This window comes from Rhododendron vialii, chromosome 7a (assembly GCF_030253575.1).
Source record: "Rhododendron vialii isolate Sample 1 chromosome 7a, ASM3025357v1".
Taxonomy (NCBI): Eukaryota; Viridiplantae; Streptophyta; class Magnoliopsida; order Ericales; family Ericaceae; genus Rhododendron; species Rhododendron vialii.
In genome coordinates this window covers 12,392,441-12,417,451 of record NC_080563.1, presented here as the reverse complement: position 1 = coordinate 12,417,451, position 25,011 = coordinate 12,392,441, and the positions used below count along the sequence as shown (strand labels likewise).

At 36.8% G+C, this 25,011-nt stretch overlaps 1 protein-coding gene and 1 long non-coding RNA gene across 2 annotated transcripts; one reads left to right on the top strand and one right to left on the bottom strand.

Moving 5' to 3' along the window:
- Positions 1-7,500: 7,500 nt before the first annotated feature.
- LOC131333367 (uncharacterized) lies at positions 7,501-14,142 on the bottom strand. The gene is made up of 3 exons (XR_009201782.1): positions 13,815-14,142; positions 9,899-10,051; positions 7,501-8,113 (listed from the first exon to the last, which is right to left on the bottom strand). It is a non-coding gene; the product is annotated as an uncharacterized LOC131333367 (long non-coding RNA).
- Positions 14,143-19,684: 5,542 nt separating this feature from the next.
- LOC131333089 (uncharacterized) lies at positions 19,685-20,720 on the top strand. The gene has a single exon (XM_058367420.1). The coding sequence runs from the start codon at positions 19,853-19,855 to the stop codon at positions 20,666-20,668; it is 816 nt and encodes a 271-aa protein (XP_058223403.1). The 5' UTR covers positions 19,685-19,852; the 3' UTR covers positions 20,669-20,720.
- Positions 20,721-25,011: the final 4,291 nt, after the last annotated feature.

The window sequence follows — 25,011 nt, the reverse complement described above, 5'->3', positions numbered from 1 at the left end:
ATCTTTTCATGGAAATCTGACTGCGATGTGTGAAGTCTATGGTAATTTTGGATTGAATGCATTCTATGATCAAATGATGATTTGGTATCTACATATCAATCTCCTTGTAATTTTGAGTATTTATCGACCCTCTTTGAAAAATGATACTCCCATACTATAATAAGGGGATTTATTTAGTGTTTTCGCTTATAGGTGCGAGTCAAAAGCACTACTGCATTAATTGAATCCTTTTCTCTCTCTCTCTCTCTCTCTCTCTCTCTCTCTCTTTTTGGGTGTAAAAAATGAGTTTTAGTTGACATGCAAGATCTAAAATTTGATTGAGCCAGTCAATCTTTATTATGGTGCTGGCTGGTTATCTAATTGATGAAGGAGTAATTATTACATGGGGATTGAGTGTTTTACTTTGAGATGCAAATCAACTTGGAGCAACAGTGGACTTTTTTCTGGTGTAAGAAATGAGTTTTTATCAGTGGACAATACATATACTCCATAAAGACCGGACCACCCATCCTCATCAAGGTAGCATTGGTCGACATCTGATTGAAGGACCAAATTATTTTTTCAAGAAGGTTAGAGCAAGTAGATCAGGTGGGGTAAATTGGCTTTATTGCTAATTTACAGGAAGGAAAATCTACAAAAGCAAGCAACAACGGAGGAGGTAAAAGAGGAGGTAAATTGGCTTTGATGAAATGGTTCGGTAAATGTACAGAAGTCTTGTTTACAAGCTTTCTCATTTCTTTATTACTCTCTCTCTCTCCTTAAAAAAAAAAAAGGAAAATAAAAGTAATAATATTTTAATAGAAAATATGTTGAATAGATAGTATTGATATAGTTTTGAAAAAAATATAAGTAGATAAAATGAAAAAAGTGTACTGTTTACTAGCAATACCAAACTATTGATGAACTTGCTCTTAGCGTTTTTACATCAAAAGGCCGATTGGATGCAGAAAATGGGTGAGGATGCAGCTATTAAGAGGGATGAGGGCTTGATGTGATGTTTTTGGCATGATTCGATAAACAAAAAACATAGGGGTATTAAATCATCCGAATTTACGGTTGGGATTAAATAATACCCCCACTTTTAAACACAGGGGTATTATTTATGGACAGATTTTGAAGTGTTAATATTTTATTCCCCCGCTTTTAAATAGAAATTGCAAAGATTTGGAATATCAAATGCTTTTTTTAATTCAGGTAGTTTGTATTTGTACTCCTTTTGTCCCATTTCGCTTGTCTACTTTTTTATTTTTTGAATTTCTGTGACAAGTCTAATGAATAATATTTTTAAAAAAATTGAATTTAGAAAGTGCAAAGAATGATGCAGGGAGTATTGTATTGCTGCTCCACATAAATTTAAATAATTTCCAAATAAAAAAGAAGAAGGGGAACAAAAACAATACGAAACAACAAAGGATAACCTACGCTGGTCCCACCTTTGTCATAACATAGACATATAATAGGGCTTAGGCTTAGTTGTAATGTAACCTTTATAAAGGTACACACTACTAGGCCAGGATAATGTTTCCCTCTCATGTGCATTACGTTATCAAACTTAAATACAATAGCATTTTTAATAAATTTAGATGTCTAGATCAGCTTATATGCGCATCTCAATTAATTTTGGTACTCAGTTCCTGTTTGAATTTTAATGATCCGAGCTGCTTAATGTGTTCAGAACGTGATTTTAAGAGTGTTTCAAAGAGAAATCGGCAAAAAATAAAAGATCGGAAAAGGCTTCATCCGAGCAGTTTTTATTTGAATCGTTTGATAAAAAATAAACAAAAACTACTCGGATGAAGCCCTTTCCGGTCTTTTTTTTGCCGATTTCTCGAGAATACCCTTAAAATCACGCTCTGAACATATTGAGTGGCTTGGATCATTGAAATTCCATCGAGAAAAGGAAGTCCGTATTTTATTAAGTTAAGATAGTTCTTACGAAAAAGGGCACTGATATACAGTCATTTCCAACAGCTTTCGTTGGATATTTGTGGGCCCAAGTGGGCCTGGATAGATTATGTCCAAGTTTCATGGGTGATGATGGTATTTATTGTTTTTTTTATATATACAGTGATCAAAAGGGTTAATGCATGATTTGTTGGGTTTATTATGATTGATTTTAGAGGCGACTATTCGCAGCCCCGTATTTTCTCCCTTAGCTCGTTAAAGATTTTCAATTATACTCGACAGTTAGTTACCGAAATTGAGATACATTTTCAGCATACAATTACCGAAATATAATATTTTTTCCAACAGCTATTTACCGAAAATATATGTTCAGCAGTTGTTTACCGAATGTTGAACATATTTTTGACATGTAGTTACCGAAATATAATCTTGTTTTCAACAACTATTTACCGAAATGTAGTGGGTTAAGGAAGAAAATACGGAATTGCAAATAGTCGCCTCTTGATTGTGGACATTAAGGAGTTGGTTTAGTGATGATATTCGGTTATTCTTTTCACTGATTGCCTAAGTTCCAATGCAATTCTTTTCATTAATTGCAAAACAAGGAGGGAAAAATAGAAGTCATTGATCTTATAACTCCAAACATCGATCATTGTCTTCCAGTGTCATTTTGTATTGGCAACCACACATTTTACTAGTACAAGATTGAAGTATACGAATAACGTAACATAGTTACCGAAACTACTGGCGCATTGAAATAGATTGACAAAAGCCTCCGGCGATAAAATCTTGAACAAAAATTGTGTCATCAACTCTAACACGACCCGCAATAATTTATACGTGTACGAAGTATCGGCTGGATTTTGTAGGATACATGTATCTATGTACAAGTACATGCACACACATGAGAATACTTTACTACAAGTAGATTATGGATAATCAACTGCAAGACTCGTGTTACAAAAACACATGAAATTTAAATGACCACAACGAGAAGAAAACAGTACGTGAAATCTATAATGACCACAATGAAAATCAAACAACGAAATTTAAAATCATTATGTCTACGCAGGGCCGGCCCAAGGTATTTGGATGCCCTAGGCCAAGTGGTGGAATAGTGCCCTACATAAATTTTCTAATTTAAAAATAATAAACAAAAATACTTTTCTATATATAATTTTCATTCATACTATTTAACATGGTAAATATTTTGGCCTTAATGGCTTGTACGGTTACAATAATATTCAGTAGACTCAAGTTTGAATCACAGCAGCCCCAATTTGTGTGATAGAAGAAATTTTTTTTTGGCAAAAAGACAATTCAAAAAAGTACATTAACAGGATTTGAACTTAGGCAACTTATGTAAAAGAGCAAACACTTTACCATTGAACCATCAAAGAATTTGTATTATAATTACACACAGAAAATATATATACTTATCTAGGAAGGGGATGCCCCATTTTTGGCCCAAAATATGGAGGCCCAAGGCGGCGGCCTCTTGGGCCTCCCCATTGGGCCGGCCCTGTGTCTACGTAAATCCCACGAGTGCTCGACGAAGTCCGACTAAAGTTGAGAATGAGTTCCCCTGTCTCTGATGCGACGATGGCATTGAGAAAATTACGTAAGCTCGATTGTGTGCTGATCATGCGATGCTTATGCAGGAGGAACTTTATCCCTTTGCTCATAATCGTGTGGTAGACTTTCGTCTCATTCATCCTCAACAATCACACTCCCTCCGTCGAACATGAGAATTTACCCAGTTCTTTTTTCCTCAACAGGATTTATTGTTGAAATATAGCCGTTGAAAATATAATTGTTGGAATAAGACAGTTAAGAATATAGCTGTTGGAAATATGACCGTTGGAATATACCATTTAAAAAATATAAGATTTATTTTTGGTTTTTCTCAAAGTAAAAAAATAAAAGAAGTAAAAAAAAAAAACTTTTAAAAATATTTTTTGAACATAAAAATAGAAGTAGAAAGAAAGAATAGTTTAATATAATAAAGAGTCTAATGCTGTGCTATCAAAAAGTAACTAGATAGAGTATAAAAGTGGTTTTTGAGATCAAATTTAGTCCAAATAAGGATGCTCTTAGGTAGTTACCCTAAATCAGCAAATAGGCTCTCTCTGTTGTGACTTGCAGCCTTGTTCGTTTGGGGGATTTAAAATTTTTAAGTACGGTCTTCAATAAATTTTATCTATCTCTCTTCACTCATTACTCTCAAAATTTTTCCTCAAAATCCAAAACTAACAATATCGTAACTACTCGGTAGTGAGTACCATTATTTAAGGAGACCCAACACTATGAACTACTGTAAAAGTCTACAAAATCAGTTACCTAGCTACCTACCTTCATTAACAACCAACCTATGACACCCATAGTGTGATTTAAGTGTACAATCAAGTATCTGCCCTGCATTACAAGTACTTTAGAGTTGGGGTGAAAAATAAAATAGTGGTCCAAAACAAGTCTCTAGGCCCTTTACATTTACTACTACTAGCTATTGGTGGAAACTGGAACCACAAATTTGTCTGTAAGGATTCTGAGTGAGAACAGTAAATTAAATTTTTTGTAATAGCTCAAGGTCTATGGTTCAGTTTATGCTCACCTTAATTAATTATTAGAAAATCAATATTCCAACCTTCCACCAACGAGTAGTCCGATTAAATTTGTAGAAAGCCCTAAATATATAGATGACGCTACAAAAGTTTATAGCACCTAAAATGATTCGAACCTGAGACATATTGTTTTACATTCAATTAAAAAATATGTAATTCAAGTAATCAAGCAATAGAGAAGAGTTGTCAAAAAAAAACTTTGTAATGTAAAAGGCGTACTATCATTTTATATTTAGATTAATATAAAATTAGAAATAGATCAAAAGTGATAAAATATTATAAATTGAATGATCCATTGAAATGCATCACAGAAACTCATCCTTCGCATACTGGCGTACGATAGCCAAGTACGGTACAATTTTGATACTAAAATTTGAGGTTTCTAATAAAGATGCTTTAGATAAACCAACCCCTAACTCGCTAACCTCGACTTCCCGGCTAGCCCTAGGTTGTGTGATTTGTTTTTAAGAAACAAATTTAGTCATCATTGGAACACATCATTTTCACCAAAAAGTGACCTTCCTAGAAGCAAAAAGGAAAAGAAAAAAAAACAATGGGCCAGAGAGAGAAAGCAACAACTGGCCGTCAAGTCCATGTTTCAAAGTACTCAACAATGTAGACTTTTTAAGCTACAGGGGAAGGTAGGTTTTGTGATGAGCACCTTCAATGGAGATATGGTCACCAACTTAATTCCAGTGGGGAAACAACTCATTTGGGCACTTGTATAACCAACAACCCTGCCCCCACCAGCTGCTTCTCCTTTCAATCCATGTCTTGATCTCATGTCAGCAAATGCTTGCTCCCACTATCATTTCAAACATCATGAAATTTTCCTATGGGTTTTTTTGAATTTCAAAGTAAAGATTCTTTCACCACATTCGTCAATTTGTTTTCCACAATTTACTCCCTCGGTCGAAATACCAATGTCAAAGAAGATCATGTTGTTTAGTAGAAAAATCTCTCTCCAGACCCGCTCTCTTTGCCACCTTAGAAACAAGAGATGTCGGTCACAACTATCGCAAGCCTCCTACTTTTTCAATCGTAAGCTCCTCCTCCTCCTCTCCCTATAATTACTACGATGCTTGTGGAGCACTCAGCAGTGGCGGATGAGGGTAAGATAATGGATGGATGGGGGCCATGGGGCTAGGGTAAGGTGGTGGGTGTTCAAAGAAGCTATAGGGCTAGTACTGATGTGTAATTGGGACTGAAAAGTAAAGGTTTGGGAGCAATTAAAATTATCGTTCATTTTCTATGAAATTTCAATTGGCTTGGCATACCATCTCGCCTCACCATTGAGCAAGCCCGTGAAGCAACCTCAGAGACAAATGAACCCCAATTTGCAATTACCTACCGTCATTGCAGAAGTCGACAAGATGGAGAAGCCGATTTTATTTGCATCTATATCCGTTGGTTACGAGACATCGTGCTCGTTCAAAAGGAAAAAAGAGTAAATAAGGATTTGTGTCAACTTTCAAATATATGGATGGATTTTCTATCACTTTTAGTTTGAGAAAAGGTTCGGACTAGTTTATTAGGATCTGGGTTCTCTCCAATTCAGTTGCAGAGAAGTTTCTGCAGTCTCATTTTGACAGTTCATTTCAGTAATTAGTGGATCAGATTTTAAAACTCTTCTTAAGAAGAAACTTTCAACGAAATCTAATCACTAAATATACTTTTGGACAAATAAGATTGCACAGACTGCTTTCTGCATTTCAAAACAGTAAAAAGAAAAAGAAAAACCGTAGAGAAGCCCAATTCTTAATTTTAACCATAAAAAATGATAATTAAGCAACTTGACGCGGTAAATAATCAACAAGCAAATATTATACTGCTACAAAACATATAGTACAACATATTATACAAGCACGTAAGTGAGTGTACATGTTCCGATTGTACGAGGCAATATTGTAAGTACCATGTGAAGATATCATGGACCTTACAATGGGTGTTCCAACTATATACTACTCCATTGTACAACTTGCATCCATTATTTGCATAACTGTTTCCTCAAGGACATGTACTAAATTAATCATGTCAGGGCTACTATTTTCGTAATCATTCTCGTTGACTACATTTTTTTGGTTTTCACATCAAACCTTGTTTATTGAATATTGAAATCCATAGTTCCTTTTTTTTTTTTTTTATTTATTCACACTCTCTTTTTTACGGACGCGGGGGGCTGCTGTCCCAATTTTGGGGCCCATTTTAGTCTCGTTCCGATAATCTGAATCGTTCACTTTGTAGAGCTCATCGAGTAGAACAACTATGCAAAAAATCAGTTTGTACTATAAGTGCCTCATCGGAACACATATAGTTCGAAAAGAATGGATTAAGTGGTTTTGATCCAGTGTTTCGTATCCATTAGGATTCATTTTTTTTCAAGTTATATGTGTTCCGATGAGGCACTTAACGATATTTGATCGGGTTGATTTTTGATACACTTATAGTACTCAACGAGCTCTACGCAGTGAACGTCTCTGATCATCGGGCCGATGCCAGCAAGGCGGCACCGGCGGCCGCGCAGCACGCTGCACAGCAAGTAGCTGTGCAGCACGCTCCCAGCATCCGAGATAAACATTGAACACTTTCATGCATTGTACCAAACCCTAAGAAAAATAGAAAGAGTCATGCTATGTGTACCGAAAGGAGGGAGGGAAATCGTACCGACCGGCCGCGCCGGGCCGTCTCCTGCCACCGGACGGCTGATCCGAGCTGTCAAAAACTCAAAAAAAAGAAAAAAGAAAGGGGACCCATGTGGGATCAACGGCATCGATGTGTATATAGTGCTTGATCTGAATACTTTTTTTTTCGTGTATATATCGGAGACGGCCCGACACAGCCGATCGGTACGATTTCCCTCCCCCTTTCGGTACCTATATCTTTGCTGAGAAAAATAAGTCCCCTCAACACTTTTAGCACTTTTTGATAAGCCTCAATGATTCTGAAATTTTCGAAATCATACCCCCCCCCCCCCTCTCTCTCTCTCTCTCCCTCCCTCTGAAATGGAAGAAGCAACAAAACTAGACTCGCAAAGCCAAAACCGCAGCACCTGATCTGTCACCATCTTTTCAGCTTCCTCCAACACATCCCTTTCTATAATGTCAGTCGTTATGTTTTCTTGTCTTCTTAATCTTCCCCTCTGAACGTCTCTGCCCATGTTACCAGACCTGATTACACTGGTGAAAATGTAGATAAAAATCATGTCTTACGGGATGTGCTATTACCCTAGTAACTTACGTTTATTTTTTTTCGGTACATTAGCACCAAAATACAAAACACCTACATTTTGGAACTGTAATTTTTGCGGTTCGAATTGATCATCCCAGAAGTTTTCCCTTATTATTATCTCAAACGTGTCCCTAGTAATCTGATTTACGATATTTTTCTCTCTTGAAAGAAGCAAATTTCAACCATTATAACCTGTATAAATGTCGGACGATCTCTCCCCTACCAAAATTTAGGACACGGAACTTACCACGTTTTCGTTCCTATTTTGCATCGCACGGTGACTATCTGCAACTCAGGTAACAGGGACAAAAATCCACCCATCATCACAGATTCACAATCATAACTCAGGTCCCGTGGTCCTGCAGATGTTAAGAAAGAAAAAACCCAATTCAAACCTGATGAGCAAAACTCCAAAAACTCAGTCAAAACTCAGAAAGACCAATTGACCACAAAAAAACTCCACCAAGATTTAAACTTGTACGAACCCACAATTCAAGGTGTTTCACTCGTTTGCACCTCCCCTCAAGCGTAGAATAGGTGAGCCAGATTGAGCTCAGCTCAGGGTTTTTTATCAAACTTTTAGGCTACTCTGCTTAGATACTGTCCAAAGTGAGGTCGTAATCATAAGGCTTGACCAAGACTTATTCACTCCACTTGGTTCTCATTTTTTAGAGTAACTTTTTACTCTCGGCAAAGTTTTCAATAAATCTCTCTATCTATTTTTCTCCATTCATTACATCCAAAATAACTTCCTAAAATGTAAACCAAACAACGTGATTGTCACTCGGCATCTCAGCTCCTAGCTAGCTTGGTATATCCAAATCGAGACACCATGAATGGGGGAGAATACCAGCAGGCACAAGGATGTCCGACATGCTTTCATAATCATGGCCCTATTCGGTTTGGGTTTTAAGGAAGGTTTGTAAGAGTAATGAGTGAAGAGAGATAGATAAAGAAAATTTATTGCATTAAATGTTATTAAAACTTAAAAACCTACTATTCTCTTTACTTGGCACATATCCGGATATAGACATTTCTCACAAAAATTGGGTCCCGCAATAGAACTCACGTGACGTAGGACCTATCCCTTATGACTTATGAGTGATCCGTGTCCAAGTTTTGTACGGTACATGTATGTTTAAGTGTTGCGCGTTTCGATACGTTCTAAGAGCTGTCCATATAAACATTTCCAAGAAAAGTAGTATTTCTCAAATTAGAAATTTTCAAACAGAAACATTGAAACAAAATATGCCACAACAAATATGCAGAATTGGGATAAAAATTACTTATAAAACAAAGAGCAGCAGCGTAAACTTCTAGTGCCTGAAAACATCTTGGAGCTTCTGTTTTTTCAGCCATTTAAATTGTATAGGAGATTTTATGTTTCACCTCAAACTCTAAGGGCATGTTTGATAACCGTTAGAGTTATGAGAGATTGGTAATAAGGTAGGATTATGATTAGGATTGAAATTCGTATTAGTAGGATACGTGAGGAAGGCATGAGTTCAATTAGCTAATCAGATTATTGACATATAAGTGATTTTCCTTTTTACCCTTCTAAACGAGAGAGAGAGAGAGAGAGAGAGAGAGAGAGAGAGAGAGAGAGAGAGAGAGAGAGAGAGAGAGAGAGAGAGTATGTATTTTGTCATTTTAATGAAGTAAGCATGGGCATCGTGCTAAATATACAATCAAGAGGTGTGATATTAATATTAAAACCTCCCCCATAGGATTTAAGCCTCCCATTTAAGGGGACTAATTATAGTCCATTGGGATTAAGAAAAAGTCTGAAACCACACCTAAATACACGCACCAAACTGTGTGCAGGGGAGGGGCCTTAGGCTTTTTGAGTGTGTGTATTTGGGTGCGTAAATGTGGGTATGGTTTTAGCATTGGTGATGGGAGTAATAGTCCAACTCAATTTCCGTAAACCAACCAAAGGACTAGAGGACCCACGGGGTTAATAATCCAATCCCCCATCTACAATGGTTGTCAAACATGCCCTAGGGTTTAGGCCTCACATTCTTAGGGCACACAAGTCCCCTTTATGCATGCAACTTCCAAATCATGGGGACCCAAGAAAACTTTCCTGAGAATTATCATCATCTCATTGCTTTCTTCAACACACCTTTGGAGAAAATTCAAACCTGAATCATGGAAAAATGGAGGTTAAAAGGTGTTCACGTGGGCTTCCCACCATTTGACAAACTACTCCACCTTCCATTTCATAACAGCAGCAGAATTCTCATCTACCGACAGCAAATGCATCACCAGTCGGTTAAAGGAATGGGGACCATCTGCTGCACAAAGAGAAAACCATGGACATGCTTAAGAAAAGACTAGCTAGAAGTTAAATGCGAAAATGTACTCAGCCAATCAAAAGAAAACCATGATTAACAGACGGGGACCATCCTCAACTACTGGGAAAAAAAAAATTACAATGTCATATCGACACAGATTACGGAGTAAAACCATGTTGAGAATTGAAAAAGGAGTGCGCACAAATATCTTGTTCGGCAGCGACTCACATCAGAACCGGACATGGAAACAATAAGTATTGATGCATGAGTGTGAAGAAACATCTTGCACGTAACAAGTTAACAACTCGAATTTCACCCGGCTAAATTAAGTTTTGAGCTCCTTTTTGGTCCGACAATCAGACATCTTAGGCGTAGAATTGAGGCTTTTTTTCAGCCCCTCCCCAAAGGCCCCGAGAGCCCGCCCAAATGTCAGTTTCAATGTACTGTATGTAAAAAAGCATAAAGCATCTTGTCTTAGTGTGTTTCATGGTCTCCAGAACAAATCGGTACTCAATCAATCAGTCAAAATTTCAAAGCATCACCTTATCAGATAAATGTGCCGTTAATTATTAAAGGAAACTGCTTTGATCAGTACACATTTTGATAATAAGCTTATTGACCAATTTCAGCAAATTATATATGCAGCAAACTCAAGTTCTTCTTTAAGTCATTTCCAACCACTTTGTCAAATTAAGCATAGCAACGAATCAGTTATCAATCAATCAAAACTGAAAAAGATCCATCACCCTACGGAAAAGCTAGTCTTTAACTGATAAAAGCGAATGGTGTGAAATTTATTGGATGAACTTCAATTTTAGGTAATTAACCGAATTCAGCGGTTATGCGGCAATTGGGTTTTTTAGCAGTTGTGCAGCAATCAAGAGTCCACAAGTTATTCAGCAACTGGGTCAAGGGTCCATCAACAGGTACTACCCAAAGGGCTGCAGTGGGCTCCTAGTTGTTCAAACTGAAGGGGCTGTTTAATGGGTTCACCAAACCAAAAGGAGGAGAGAATTTAAGACCCAACAGCCCCCATCTTCAGAAACCATGGTCCAATAAATGAAAAAGGTCGTTCTCAACCTTTATGACATCAAGCTGTTCAAAAAAAAACCAATATGACATCAAGAAGAAAAGAGAAGGGAAAGCCACAACCTTCAAAACTTTCTAGCTTGCTTTAATCAAACAACTCGTACAAGAGGCTCAAAAGCTGGACAATACTATTGCCAAATTCAGTGCGAGGGGAACCTAGATTTCACCCACATTCCAAGCAAGGTACACTTTGAGGATTTCTAAGCAATTGGATACAATACCACACTCACAGATCTGACACTTTCTGAGGCTCCTTAGAGGATTTGTTTTCCCGTTCACAAAAGTCGAAGCATCCTATTTCTTCAGAGTTCAGCCAAACTTTGTACATTAAACCATGGTGAGATACAGCAGCAAATTAATTGGCAAGGAAGCAATAGATGGGGTGAAATTGCATTTCATTCAGGAATCCTAGGGAACGGACGCGAAGATGAAGTTCATATTAAGCATTACACTTCCAGGAGAGAGTCAAAGAACATATATCTTGTCAAGAGTTAAACCTAAAAGCTGCCTCATGAGATGTTACTGTGACTCTAATCTTTTGAAACCGTTAATCTGGATTGATAGGTGGTAGACAATCCAATAGACCAAGGTTAGGAATGGATGCTGAAATGAATCGAGTTGCAATTTATTTGTTGACAATGTGCCAGTTAATATTGACGGCCCGAGGACATAACTGGATGTCCAAATCCCGCAAGCACCTGAGAAATTTTCAGAGTCCATCTGAAAGGTTATAAAGACATTCTAAAGATAAAAGTTTCGACTGACTCTAACGCACTACCTTCGTAAAATGATTGTTGAACATAGGTTTTGTCCTCCCAAAAACTATTTAAGAGAACATTTCCTTTAGACGCTTTCGACGAGTCGTTAAAGAAACATGTCCGCAATGAGCCGCTGGAGAACAGTGTCACAAGTCAGCATTTATCCTAAATTCAAAAACAAAGCCATTCAAATGCACAGATACATTTCCTCTGTGTAAAGCCTGTGCTAAGCACATTTATCGAAAATGTTCTCTGTGCAACGAAAGTTCAGGACCTTGAAAACAATTACCAAAACTTCAGGAAATAGCATTGGAAACTTGGCCATATCTTACACGGGTTTAAAAAAAAAAGCTTGAGAAGTGATATTTCAAATTTCAGTTCCAAATTAAACCTAAATCTGCAGAAAAAACTAATGGAATATACTCATTCCGAATAATTATGATCTCCAAATATCTATGCACAGCAAAAATCAATCATCTACGCAAACACCCAGAAGCATATGCAGGACCAAGCACTTATATGTCATAGGTTGACAGAACTCATACGATCCACACAAGGCAACATTGTAAGTTTTGTCTGCATAAGAATATATCATTTTAGAGAACAAAATGAATCAGAACCAAGAAGTGAAAACCACGAGAAGCAAATATGCCAGTCACCTGAGAGTTGGCTAAACAATGAAATGGCAAACCACTAGAAACAAGAATAGATTGTTAATGCTGCTACAAACAATAGCACTTTTCAAGAGCATAAGACACCTAAGTAATAAAGGAAACATCTTCAACTCAAAGAAGCCTTGTCCCAGTTAGTTGGTCCGGCTACATGTATCATGGTCCCCTTCCGCATCATTAAGGGCCAATTCAAGGTTCCTATCCATAAGTTGAGGCATGCATAGTTTGTCCCCTGTAATTAGTTATTTATATGTAGTAAGTTGAGGTATGCATAATTTGTCCCTTCTAATTAGTCAACCAGATGGTCCACACCCCAAGCTCTGAAATCCTAATCTCTCTCAACTATATTCTAAGAGCTACGAACCAAGATGCCATTGATGATGTGCACGGTATACAGCCTCTAAACATTTTCAAATAAGACTGTAGTTTCAAACTATAAATCTAAGAAAGGAGATTCAGACAGACAATCCAGCCAACTCTAATGGAAACTTGATACTTGAAACTAATGCTCTAGATACACCGGAACTAATCTGTTGCAATCGACATAAATAACTTGCCAGAAGATTGTTGACAGTTGTTTCTAGGCTCATTCAGACATACCAGACCCACATACCAAACAAATGTGCCAGACATCCTGTTTAAATTTGCATTCAATTGGTAATGCTTCGAATCTATAGGCCCCCATAACCAAAACCAAATTGCTAGAGGCTCACAAATTACAATGTATTGTCCGACATACAGTTCCCTGCGGGTCTTACCCGAAGATAAAAAGATTACATCCTGCACAAACAGGATTCACTACAATACGATACATACATATAGACACAAACGATTGATCCTACCAATTGAGAACTAAGATATTTAAAGAGAACCCCAAGGGTTGGCAAAGTGGTCTTGGCCTGGGACTTAGGAGTTTGCTTCCTCCTAAAGTCTCAGGTTTGATTCTTCTTACCAGCAACTCTTGAGGCCACCTAACTCACAACGCATAAGCGTGTGAAACGGCTATAAGTATTTGTCCGAGGTGAGCGCAAGCTGGCCCGGGACACACTGCATTACCCGGAAAAAAAAGGAAGAAATTTAACGAGTTAAGCGCCGCATAAGCCAAACAAGAACCGTTTCTTCTTCCACTGGTTTCTTACAATTCCATGAACCATTATGCACCATCAATAATGTACGCTTTTTTAGAAGAAAATTGTGATGAATTCGAAAATAAAACAACTTCTTAATTTCACAGAGAAAACTTACAGTTTTCATCTCGAAGTGTCTCCACCAGAACATCCAATCCATCACCAGCAATATCACGAAATCCCTAACAGGCGAAACCCTAGAAATTGATGTCGCGGCCGCCCATAAGAAATAAACAGAGCAACAAAGCTAATGTCTTAAAAGTCATCGGATTCGACTAAAATTCAACAGGAAATTCGACTGTGGAAGACCTCAATTGGTTATTTAGACCTGCGATCGCCGTAAACGCTAGAAGAGATGCACAAAAACGATGGGATGAAACTAAACCCTAGGTGGCGGCGGCAATGGTCTGTAACCAACGAACTACTATTTTGTCCTTTCTGAATGATATTTGGCATTTGCCATGGGATTTTTTAATTTTGATATGTAGTTTACGAAATAAACGAAAAGTATGTGGACACAGCAAAGTGCACAGATTGCGTTGTGGGCCCACTACGGGCCCTACGCAAACGATCCGAGCCATGTAATCTTGACAAAAACATAGGCATTACAAATACTGACATCCTATCGTTGGGAAAAAAAAAAATACCACAGGAAGAATTTTAATTTTGTAACAAATAAAAAGAGCTAAGTGTTGCATATATGTTTAACTTGAAATATTTATATATTGGTTAAACACTTGAAGTTTTTACATCATAGATTATAAGTTACGAATTATGAACTTCAAATTAAAAATCAAAATTAGCAAAAGTGTGCGGACAATATGTGAAAAATAGATAATACTTTTATTTCCTATTTTCATTTTTCTACTTTTATGTAGGACTTATTATTGACCTTCCCTATAATAGCATATATTTTCTTAGGAAAATGTTATTTGACCCTTAATTATTAAACTCTTTTTTAACTATTGTAGGTTTATTTACGTAATATAAATGTGGAATATCATTAACTTGTCAAGCCCAAAAAAATTAGTCCAGAGAATCTTGACCTTCCCTATTATAGCATATAATTTTTTTTATCAAAATATTATTTGACCCTTAATTTTTAGGAGTAATTATTAAATCTTATTTTAACGATTGTAGGTGCTACCAATTGGGTTGTGATTGGGTTTAATTTTTCGTTTAATATAATCCAAATACTTGTATATATTCTCTTACCACTTATAACCAAAAAAAAAAAAAAACCTGAGTTGTTTTGAGTAGAAAAGAAAAGAAAGGATATTCTCCTCTTAAACAATCACTAGTTTGGACAGTTTCAAAACTAACAAAAATTAAAAAAAATTGGGAACAAAATGAGGAGAAATGAACAGCTCCTCTAATCCCCGAAAAAAATGCTTGAAAATCAGATGTGGGACACAGATCTGAACAAAAATGAGAATTTTTTTTTGGCAACTATTCAAAATGCATGAACTCACGTACACTATTTCGAATCTACATGCATCAGACGACTACCACCGACTATTCCTTCCTTATCACCAAATAAATAGAGAGATTTATTCCTTCCATCCTTACCACCGACTATTCCTTTCTAGAGAGATTTTCAAATTGTACTGGTAGCATAAATCCATCCCAACTGCCAGTACTTTATAGCAGCACATTTTAATTCATTTTGAATTACTGTTACGAAATAAATACTGTACAATAGTACAATACTGCTGTTGCCTTCTTGTGAAAGTGCCCACCTTTTTGTCCCAAAAAAGTACTTCATTTTAAGTTAATACTAATAAGTTAATAGCGCATGACTGCTACCTGTGAACGGTTTTAAGAAAGATTAATAATAAACTTTAAATCAAGTGGAAGCAAAACTGTCGTTTTACCCACCTACTAATTCCCGGCTTCCCAGTAATCCAAGTATACTAGTTTAAGTTTTCCAAAGTGATAGCTATCCCCAGCTTCCATTCTCTTCTTATTCTTCTATTCCCACTGATTCCCATTCCCAAATTCCAATGGAAGATTCCATGCACCTCGATCAACCATCTTAATTAATTCCTCCACTACTTCAAAGATTATTAGTAGTAACAAATTGGAGTAACAGAGAAGAAAACTTAATCAAATGCAGTATTTTTTTTATCTGCGAAAATGGGTTTTTTTTTTGTTTTTTTTTTTTGTCATTCGTTAATCCTAATCTATATATTATTCTTGAAGACTTGGGGGAGGGAAATAGGGCTTACAAGAATCGAACCCTGCCCATGTGCATAAAAGTATGTAATGGAGGCCAACTGCACTCCACTCCATGCATGCATACGAGCAAAGTTCAATTCCCTTAAACACACATCCTCCTCTCCAAATCCCCTAGGATAGAGTAGATTAAGATTAACGAATGACAAAAAAAAGAAAAAAAAAAGAAGCAAAGTTAGATTAGCACCTCAGTAGAGGAGTTTGAACTCCTAACTTCCTTTTTCCTTGTTAAGAAAAATGAATAGACAAGAAGTTTGCTTTTATTCATGTATCATTGATTGTATCTAAAACATAAACTTAGCATGCCTTTGTATAGGCGACAAAACTTGACCACTAAGAATCCTATATAAATTAGGAAAACACGCGTAACAAGAAAACTTAAACTAATTATGAAACACAAATAATGGTCAAGACAAAACATGAAACATAGTAATAGAATCAAGAAACTATGGTAACATAATATTTTCTATTAACACTCCTAGCATCTAAGTGCACCCCTAATACCGTAAAGCCAAAGTCCTCTGGGTAACTACTAACTGAAATGCTAAGATAACCACCTTTGGTTATGTAAAGTACTTAGTTAAACCTTAGAGCAGTTGGAAACTTGGTTACCTTATGTATGTATCGATCCCCAGCCGTTGGATATTAAAATTCAATAAATTTGAGCCTTTGATTTAGATAATAAGCAACAAAAACTTGGGGTTATTGTCATAGCTCAAAACCTACACCATCTACCTAATAAAATACAAAGGTGTGGGAACCACACAAATATAAATTGAAAGAAGGGCTGAGATTCATTTGATCCAAGGGCTGATGTGTGCTCTCAAACTCTATTAAGAAAACACCCACACTCTTACAATTATATTACAAAAATGTCATCAAAGAGTGGGTAGTACCGTAGGCACGGACAAACACTAGTGAGTCATAAGAAAGGCCACATGATCCTTTAGTAGGACATTTTCCTCCATCTCTCAATACGCTTCCGTTCTCACAAATTTCAGCACTTTGAAAGACGCTTTTAGACTTGGGTTTGTGCTCTTACTTACGGTTACTCTTGCGCGTTATGTAACTTAGGTCATAACCAAACTCTCTAACAAGCAAATGGTGGTTTTGTTTTTAAGTAACAGCAAAAACAAGGATTTTTCTAGTCTAATTACAGTAAGTTTTGTTTTTAAGTAACAGCAAAAACAAGGATTTTTCTAATTTAATTACAGTTAGTTGGAAGAACTAAACCTTAATTCTATTTCCAAATGACTTGATTAATTGTTCACCAACCGACCACAATTTAGAAAACATTAAAGGACATTAAGTCCTTTTACCTAATCAAAGGGAGAAGGAAGAAAACTCCCGAAGTACGAAAAGAGCTCGTGAGAATGAAATTTACTTTTTGATATTCCAAACATTATATCATTTTCTTGATTATGTGAAATTAATCTCAGAATTTTTGCAAACATAAATTGATAATGATTAATAAATCAGTTGTGATGCGTCCTAAATAACTAGTCCAAAAGGTTTACGGGATGGAGAAATTGAATGTCAGAAAAAATACTACTATCCTTTAACAGATAACCTTGAAATTTAAAGCTATCCAAAAAGAATCTTGGAAGTTGAAACATCCCAAAAATGGGGGGGTGGGGGAAATGAAAGCCTTCGCCTTGATATTGAGCAGTTTTAATTACTATATTCATTGACCAAAAATTAGACCTGTATGTATCGTGCAAGACACTCAAAATCTTACTCAAACCATCCGAAAAGAATCTTGAAAGTTGAAACATCCCATAAAAGAAAAAAATAAAAATGGAAGTCATCGCCTTGATATTGATCGGTTATAATTATATCGATTGACCAAAAATTAGACCTCTTTGTAATGTGCAAGACACTCAAAATCTTACGCGTAAGCTCATCCGAATACCTGAGTTATCAATAAAAATTAGGAGACTCTAAATCTTACCTATCCGGACTCTGCTATAGTACGCTCGTATATCTAAGAGAGAGCTGAGAGAAAATGTGGCATAAATATTAATAATAGGAGTACTCCTATTGACGGGGGTTAAACGTCCACGATTAGTCTGATTCCCAAATTTAATGTGTCATCCCGCAACGTACCTGTTACGCTCATCTAATGATATGATATGATTACAAAACTGCTGAATTCAAACCTATTTCTTTTTACTTTTTAGTGCCTCATAATGTCCCTAATAATTGCCCGTATCTTTTGACTTTTGGCCCACCTGCATGGTAAATAAAATAACGACAGAGAGGCTCCTGTCGTGTTTAGCCATTTATCGTTACATTTAGAAGGTGTTTTCGATAGTGAAAAATTTATAAATTTTTATTTGTGATTGAAAAAATTGTTAGGTATTTTTTATAGTGAATAAGATATTGAGAAATGGTAAGTTATTTTCGGTAGTGAATAAATTGTTAGATAAATATGTGAGAGAAAAAGTTGTTGAAAAAAAAATTGTCGGTAAAAACTTTTTTGTTAGTGAAAATAAAATGATAAAATGCGTTAAATTTTTAGTATTTTTTGTTAGTGAAAACAGGGGCTCAACAGTCCAGATTTAAAAAAAATTCTTCCAGGATTAACTTTTCCCTTGAAGAACAAATGTCAGCCGTTAAAAACACTTTTTGACTACAAAGATCTTGCGGACAGCACTCTGCAATCCAACAATAAACTGCAGAGAAGCCAGATTCTAAAATAACTGTCTTGTTAACCTAATAAGTAGTACATCAAACAAGTTCGAATATCAACATATATACATTTTACGCCTATCAATATATTTTTTTTATTAATATCGGTACATTTTCTACTCATTATCCTACCCATTATGGACGGAGGTTAGCATTTTCCATAAATCAAAAAGAAATTCATCACAAACTACATGATCAAAAACACCATTGCCTTGTGGGTCCACACCTTAGATACGGTTTCTTGTGCATCAAAATGCAATACAAGTTATAGTACATGTAGTAAGGCCTTTCGAGATTTCATCATGATGAGCATGTTTTTTTTTCTAAAGTTCGTTAACCGTGAGTAAAAAAATAAAATTAATCGGATAATAATTGATGATATTATGTATACATGCATATTTATCTTACAGTTCTTTCTCTGGCTTAAATGACCATTGATCTCTTATATTAAAAAAAAAAAAAAAGTCCAATCATATCGTTACATACCCAATCAACTTAATTTCGAACATGAATGTATTCAACGAAGTTTGAAACACTAGTGTCAGTTCGAGATCTCAAAAGTCCTCGCTCCTCACCAAATTCCCCTGCTTGTCCCTACGCATGGTTTACATATTACTCGGTACGTAATCATATACTCCTTCCGTCCCAAATTGAATGACAATTTTTAATATTTGTACCAATTTTAATTCTTTATATCTTTCAATATGAATTTTAAAAAATATACAATATAGATCTTATTTGATAATTTTCGATTAGTTCTATTATACAAAGTTTTGAAAATAATGAAAAATATTTTAAATTTAAAAATATAAGCAATAAAAAATGACATAAATTTTAAAAATTGTCATCGTTTTTGGGACGGAGGGAATATTACCATTCCTGAAACGCCATTGATGATTTCTTGTATGATCTAATCTAATTAATGAAATTTGTCTCCACGTAAACCCGCCCCCCCATAAGGAAAGGGACGTACACCCATGTGCGTAATTTCCTATTGTTCAGGAGGGCGATTCCGTCACTTGCTAAAAAAAGAAGAGAGAAGAAAAAAAACATAGAGAGAAAAAGAAAAGAGAGGGGAGAGAGAGAGAGAACACTCGGCTCCTCTATATATTTCCCATTGCAAATCGCGCCCACGCCTCTCTCTTTCCCATTCTCCCCCATGTCTATTTTTTGAACTTATTCACAAAAGACAGAGATTTCGGTCTTCAATCTTGCTTGTCGTCGTTGTCCATGGCGACTCAATGGGTCAAGTCTTGCAAATCAACATCAGCAAACGATGTCGTCGACGAGCGCCGCCACAAACCACCGAAGCACCGCCCCGTGGCCGTATCTTCAAGTTGCAGAAAAGGCGTCCAAAGCCTCAAAGATGTCATCGAAACAACCAAACCGAAGAAACCCAGGAAAAAAGCCAAACAACCCAGCTCGGTGGCACCCGAACCCGGTTCGGACAGGGAGAAGACCCGCGTTCAAACCGTCACCGTGGGCCCGTTCTCTCCGGCCCTCACTGAGCTCCCCGCCGGTCACCCCTCGCGCAATGTGGTCGAGATAATCTTCCGCTCCGGCTGGTCGCCCGAGCCCTTCTCGGGTCGGGTCGAGATCGTGTTCAAGGTCCGGAATTCGTCCGGAACCGCGGCCCGGTTCGAGGAGTACAGGGAAAAGGTAAAGGCCCGCGTCAGTTACGGAGGCGGTGGGGACCACGCGCGGTGCGCTGCGGACGGGAATGAGGTGATGGGGTTCCACTCCCTGGGTCCCGTCGACGGGGGCCTGGGTTACGACGGCGCGTGGGATTCTCATTGCCGGAAGGGTGTGGTGTGCGTGTTTTCCGGCGGTGGCGAGGCTCACGAGAGTGGCGGCGGCGGCGGGAGGGGGCGCAGGGCCATGTTGGTGTGCCGGGTCATTGCGGGTCGGGTTGGTAAACGGATGGGTTTGAAGCCCTTGTCGGAGGGCCGAGTCGGGTTTGACTCAGTGAGTGGAGAGAATGGAGAGTTGGTAGTGTGTGATACACGTGCTGTGTTGTCCTGTTTTCTTATCCTTTATAAATTGTGAATAAAAAACACCATTGACAGCAGTAATAGGAAGATCAATATTTTATTTCTTATTCTTCTTTTATTTTTTAATTTTTATTATTTTATGACTATGGAAAAATTGGAATGATATAACATTAACAATTTTTGGGTCCAATATTTGCACACGCAATAACCTATCCACAATGGCACAGGGTGAGTGGGCAGCGCAATGCATGACCCCAAATAGACGTGCCCTCAATCTAATGGCCTTAAGCACAACTTGCGTTAAATTCGATGATTCATGAAATTATGCCATTCTCGCTATTACATTTCGCTACATTTTTCATTAATGCAATAGCCGAGATATTCGTTGCTGAATCATTCAATTCTTTAAAAAATGTACTATAGTCTATAAGATAGAGGTGTCAACGGCACGGCCCGTTTAACTTCGTGCTAACCGTGCTCCGTGCCGTGCCGTGCCGGCCTGTTTACTTTATTTACTTAAATCGTGTCATGTCGTGTCGTGTCGTGCTGTGCCGGCCTGTTTACTTAAATCGTGTCGTGTTATGCCGTGCCATTTGCCAATCGTGTCGTGTCGTGTCGGCCCATTTTCTTAAATCGTGTCGTGTCGTGCCGTTTTTAATCGTGTCGTGTCGTGCCGGTCTGTTTTCTTAAATTGTGTCGTGTCGTGCCGGCCCGTGTTCTTAAATCATGTCGTGCCGTGTCGTTTTCAATCGTGTCAAGATGTGCCGGCCCATTTATTTAATCATGCCGTGTCGGATCGGGCCGAGCCATGCCGTTTTAAGTCGTGTCGTTTTAGTCTGCCCTAACATGTGTGGGTTGACTTAAGGCATAACTAATCTTGCATTAGACATACAACCATTGTATACATTTGGTTTTTAGCATATTGGAAACTCAGCGACATTGGGCAAGGATAGAGAGATCCTTGCATTCACTGCATCCTCATAAAAAACAAGGGATGAGTGTGTGTGTTTGAGAGAGAGAGAGAGAGAGAGAGAGAGCGAAGTTGCTATTCAACTTCGGTTGCCCCTTCTTTTTCCTTTTTTTTCTTTGAACGTCACCTCTTTTTCCTCGCTTTTCTAGCTTCCTACTTAATAAATCTTAGACAACTTTTTGGTTAGTATACAAGCGAGTTTGGTAAAGGGCTCAATCAATTTGCAGTTGCGTTTTCAATTCTTATTGTCACACATTTGAATAGTTTGAAGTGTTTTCTTAAAAAAGCTTTTACCGTTTTACGCTCCTGCTAGTGCACGAGAATTATGTTAGGCAAAAGGTTTACACTCGGTCTCAGAATATCATAATCACTCTGTAACTTGCAGAAGAGAAAAAGGAGAGGACAATTCACAATGAAATGAGAAAAATAACAATGGATGCTGCATTTTCATATACCATGGCACGCCAAAAAAATTTAACAATTAAAAAAATAACATATTACAACCCCTAATTAAAAAGAAATTCTTGGTCTTAATGAAGCAAAATTTAACAATTAAAAAAATAACATATTACAAGTGGTCCTATTGTCCTAGTCCAGACTGTCCAGCTAACCCTTATTTATATATATTTTTTCCCTTATTTCTACTATGTATTTTTTTTCTTTTTTGTTTGACTTTTTTTTTTATTTCTTGTTAGATTTGAGGTAAATAATATATGACTTTTGCACGTTTCCTTTCATATTAAATTACTCTTGCACCATAAATATTTTGATAAGTTTTTTTAATTTTACTTGTTATCTTGTATTGTAATGTTAAATTTGCAAACCAAAGGTCCAAAGCCTATTTAATTTTACTAACAAAAACAAAACAAATATTTTTACCGAATAAAATTTGATAATTTTTTAAAAGTGAAAAAATAATTTTTTAAAAACATGATTTTTTAATAAATTGTTTTTAAAAAAAAATTAAATATCTTAGTTGTTTACCTTTAAAAAAAGGTAAACAAATATTTTTTACCGAATAGAAATTGTTTAATTTTTTTAAAATTAAAAAAAAGAAGCCATTTGGCTTATTTAATTTTTTTTCCCGTGCCTCGTGCCGTGCCCGTGCCTTGCTAGAACCGTGCCGTGCCGTGCCGTTCCTGTCCACTTTTCATGCCCGTGCCCTTCTACGACCGTGTCGTGCCGTGCTGTGCCGCCCACTTCCGTGCCCGTGCCGTGCCCCGGGCCCACTACAATCGTGCTGTGTCGTGTCGTGCCAGGCCAATACCGTGCCTGTGACGTGTCGTGCTGCCCCGTGCCCGTGTCGTGCCGTGCCGACACGGCCCATTTGACACCTCTACTATAAGCCAACACTACCCAAATCTCATTATAATGTGTCGGGGCCCTTAGACTTGTGAGTATGTAAATGTGTTTGTGCATTGTTCTAAAATTGTTGAAGAGTAAAAGCAGCAACGAGTATGACTACAGATGCAGCATTGCAGCCCATACACTACACAAATAGACTTCTTAATCTATCTCTATATTATAAAAACAGCTCGATTTTTTTTAAAAATGTTTAGACATACAAACAAAGTATAAAACAGAGTGGTTAGCCGTCAAGTCGGATTGGAAGAATTTTCCTAATATATAAACCTACACTAATGGAAAATAAGAATTATACACTCCTTTCTTTTCCAATTGACTCCTCTAAAATTGATTTCCTTACATTCAATTCAATATTTGCTTTTAAGTGGTTTCCTTTTTGGTTGATTTCCCTACAATAAAAAAAGAAACAATCTTTTTTTGATTTATAAAACACCCTTTTTTATAAGCATACACATAATTCTTCTACATGTTTTCTTTGGAAACACACATACATGAGGAATGCCAAACTTAGGTTATCCTTTTATACACGAGGAATGCTAGGCACAAAGAAAACTTACTCCGAAAGTACCCCGAAAAAAGCAATTAATGGTTGAGAATCACTTTGATGACTGAGTTATACACATTAAAGTGAATATCAACCACTAGTTGCACACAATTCTTCTAATTCATCAGACTCTCCAAGAAGAGGATAAAACAATTTTGCTTCATACCTTTTTTGGTAGAAAGGGAGAGATTCATAATCTATGCTAAACGCGAATTAAGGTAACTTATTTTCAACACCATTTTACTTTAGAGAATTCTTACTCATTTTGTTATTATTTTTGGTATGTTTTCGTGTTGTTCATGTCTTAATTCTACCCTTCGAAAAAGTAGGTACGCGTTCAAAAGTAATGAAGACAGTTAAAGACAAACTTTTTGGACTATGATCCTTTTGCAGAATACGCCTCCTATGGGGAGCACTCTTTTTATCTACATCTGTATATGGATTTGACTCTATTATTTAGTTCTGGCTTTTATGTCATATTTCATTTATATTTGAACTTGAATCTTATGAATGCAACATGACATTAAGTCTGAATTTACTGGCTCAAATTTATGTGATATAAATAATCATTGGTAGTATCGTACACACATATTAGATGTTATTCTTCTTATTAGAAAATTGAAAATAGCAACGAGGGGTTAAATACAAAAACTTTTTGTGATAAAATAACTTTTTTTTATTCAAAACATGTTGCTTCGTGCCTTTAAACAAGAGCAATCCCTAATTCCATTATGAATTATGATTATTTGAAGGAGAGTGATTTCCGCACTCCCTTGCAGTTTGGGGAGTGCTTTTTTGAGAAGTGCAAAAATCACTCCTCTTATTTAAATAAGAAGAGAACACAAATCATTTAGGTTGTGATACACAAGATGGTGAAAATTTGGCGATGTTTGGATATCAGTTTTTCTATGAATACGAGGAAGTAAACTACTATAAGTATTTGTTTTTCCATTTCTATCACCGGAAATATATAAAATTGGACAGTCAAGTACGTAAAAGAGATTTGTATTTACATTTGTATTGTATATAATGTTAGGCATATATACCGAGCGTCATAATCCTAGAACGAAGTATCAACATTGGAGGTCACATGAAAAACTTCCACGAACTTTGAACTGGATTGTTCATCCGACCTCTGCAGATTATATTCCATTCTCTTCTCTGCTCTATTGTAAATAAGAAGACATGATGCGTAATTCTATCGTAAATATAATCATATGGTATTCGTTCTCGCCATTATCACATGGTATTCATTGTCCAACTCAGTTTACTACTCAATCGCTCCGGAAAACAATCCAGAAAATCAAATTTGCGCTTCTCTTATGCCTTCCATATTGTTCCATCACAAGGAAAGAAGCAGTACCCAATTAGGGCAACAGCCCTTCGGGTGGGGCCATTCGGCAACCAACACATAATAACTTGCATAGGACAATCAAAAATGCTAGGAACACAACAATCCAAACAAAACACAACCTCTCACATACATGTGGGGTCACACATCCCCACATGTACGTGAGAG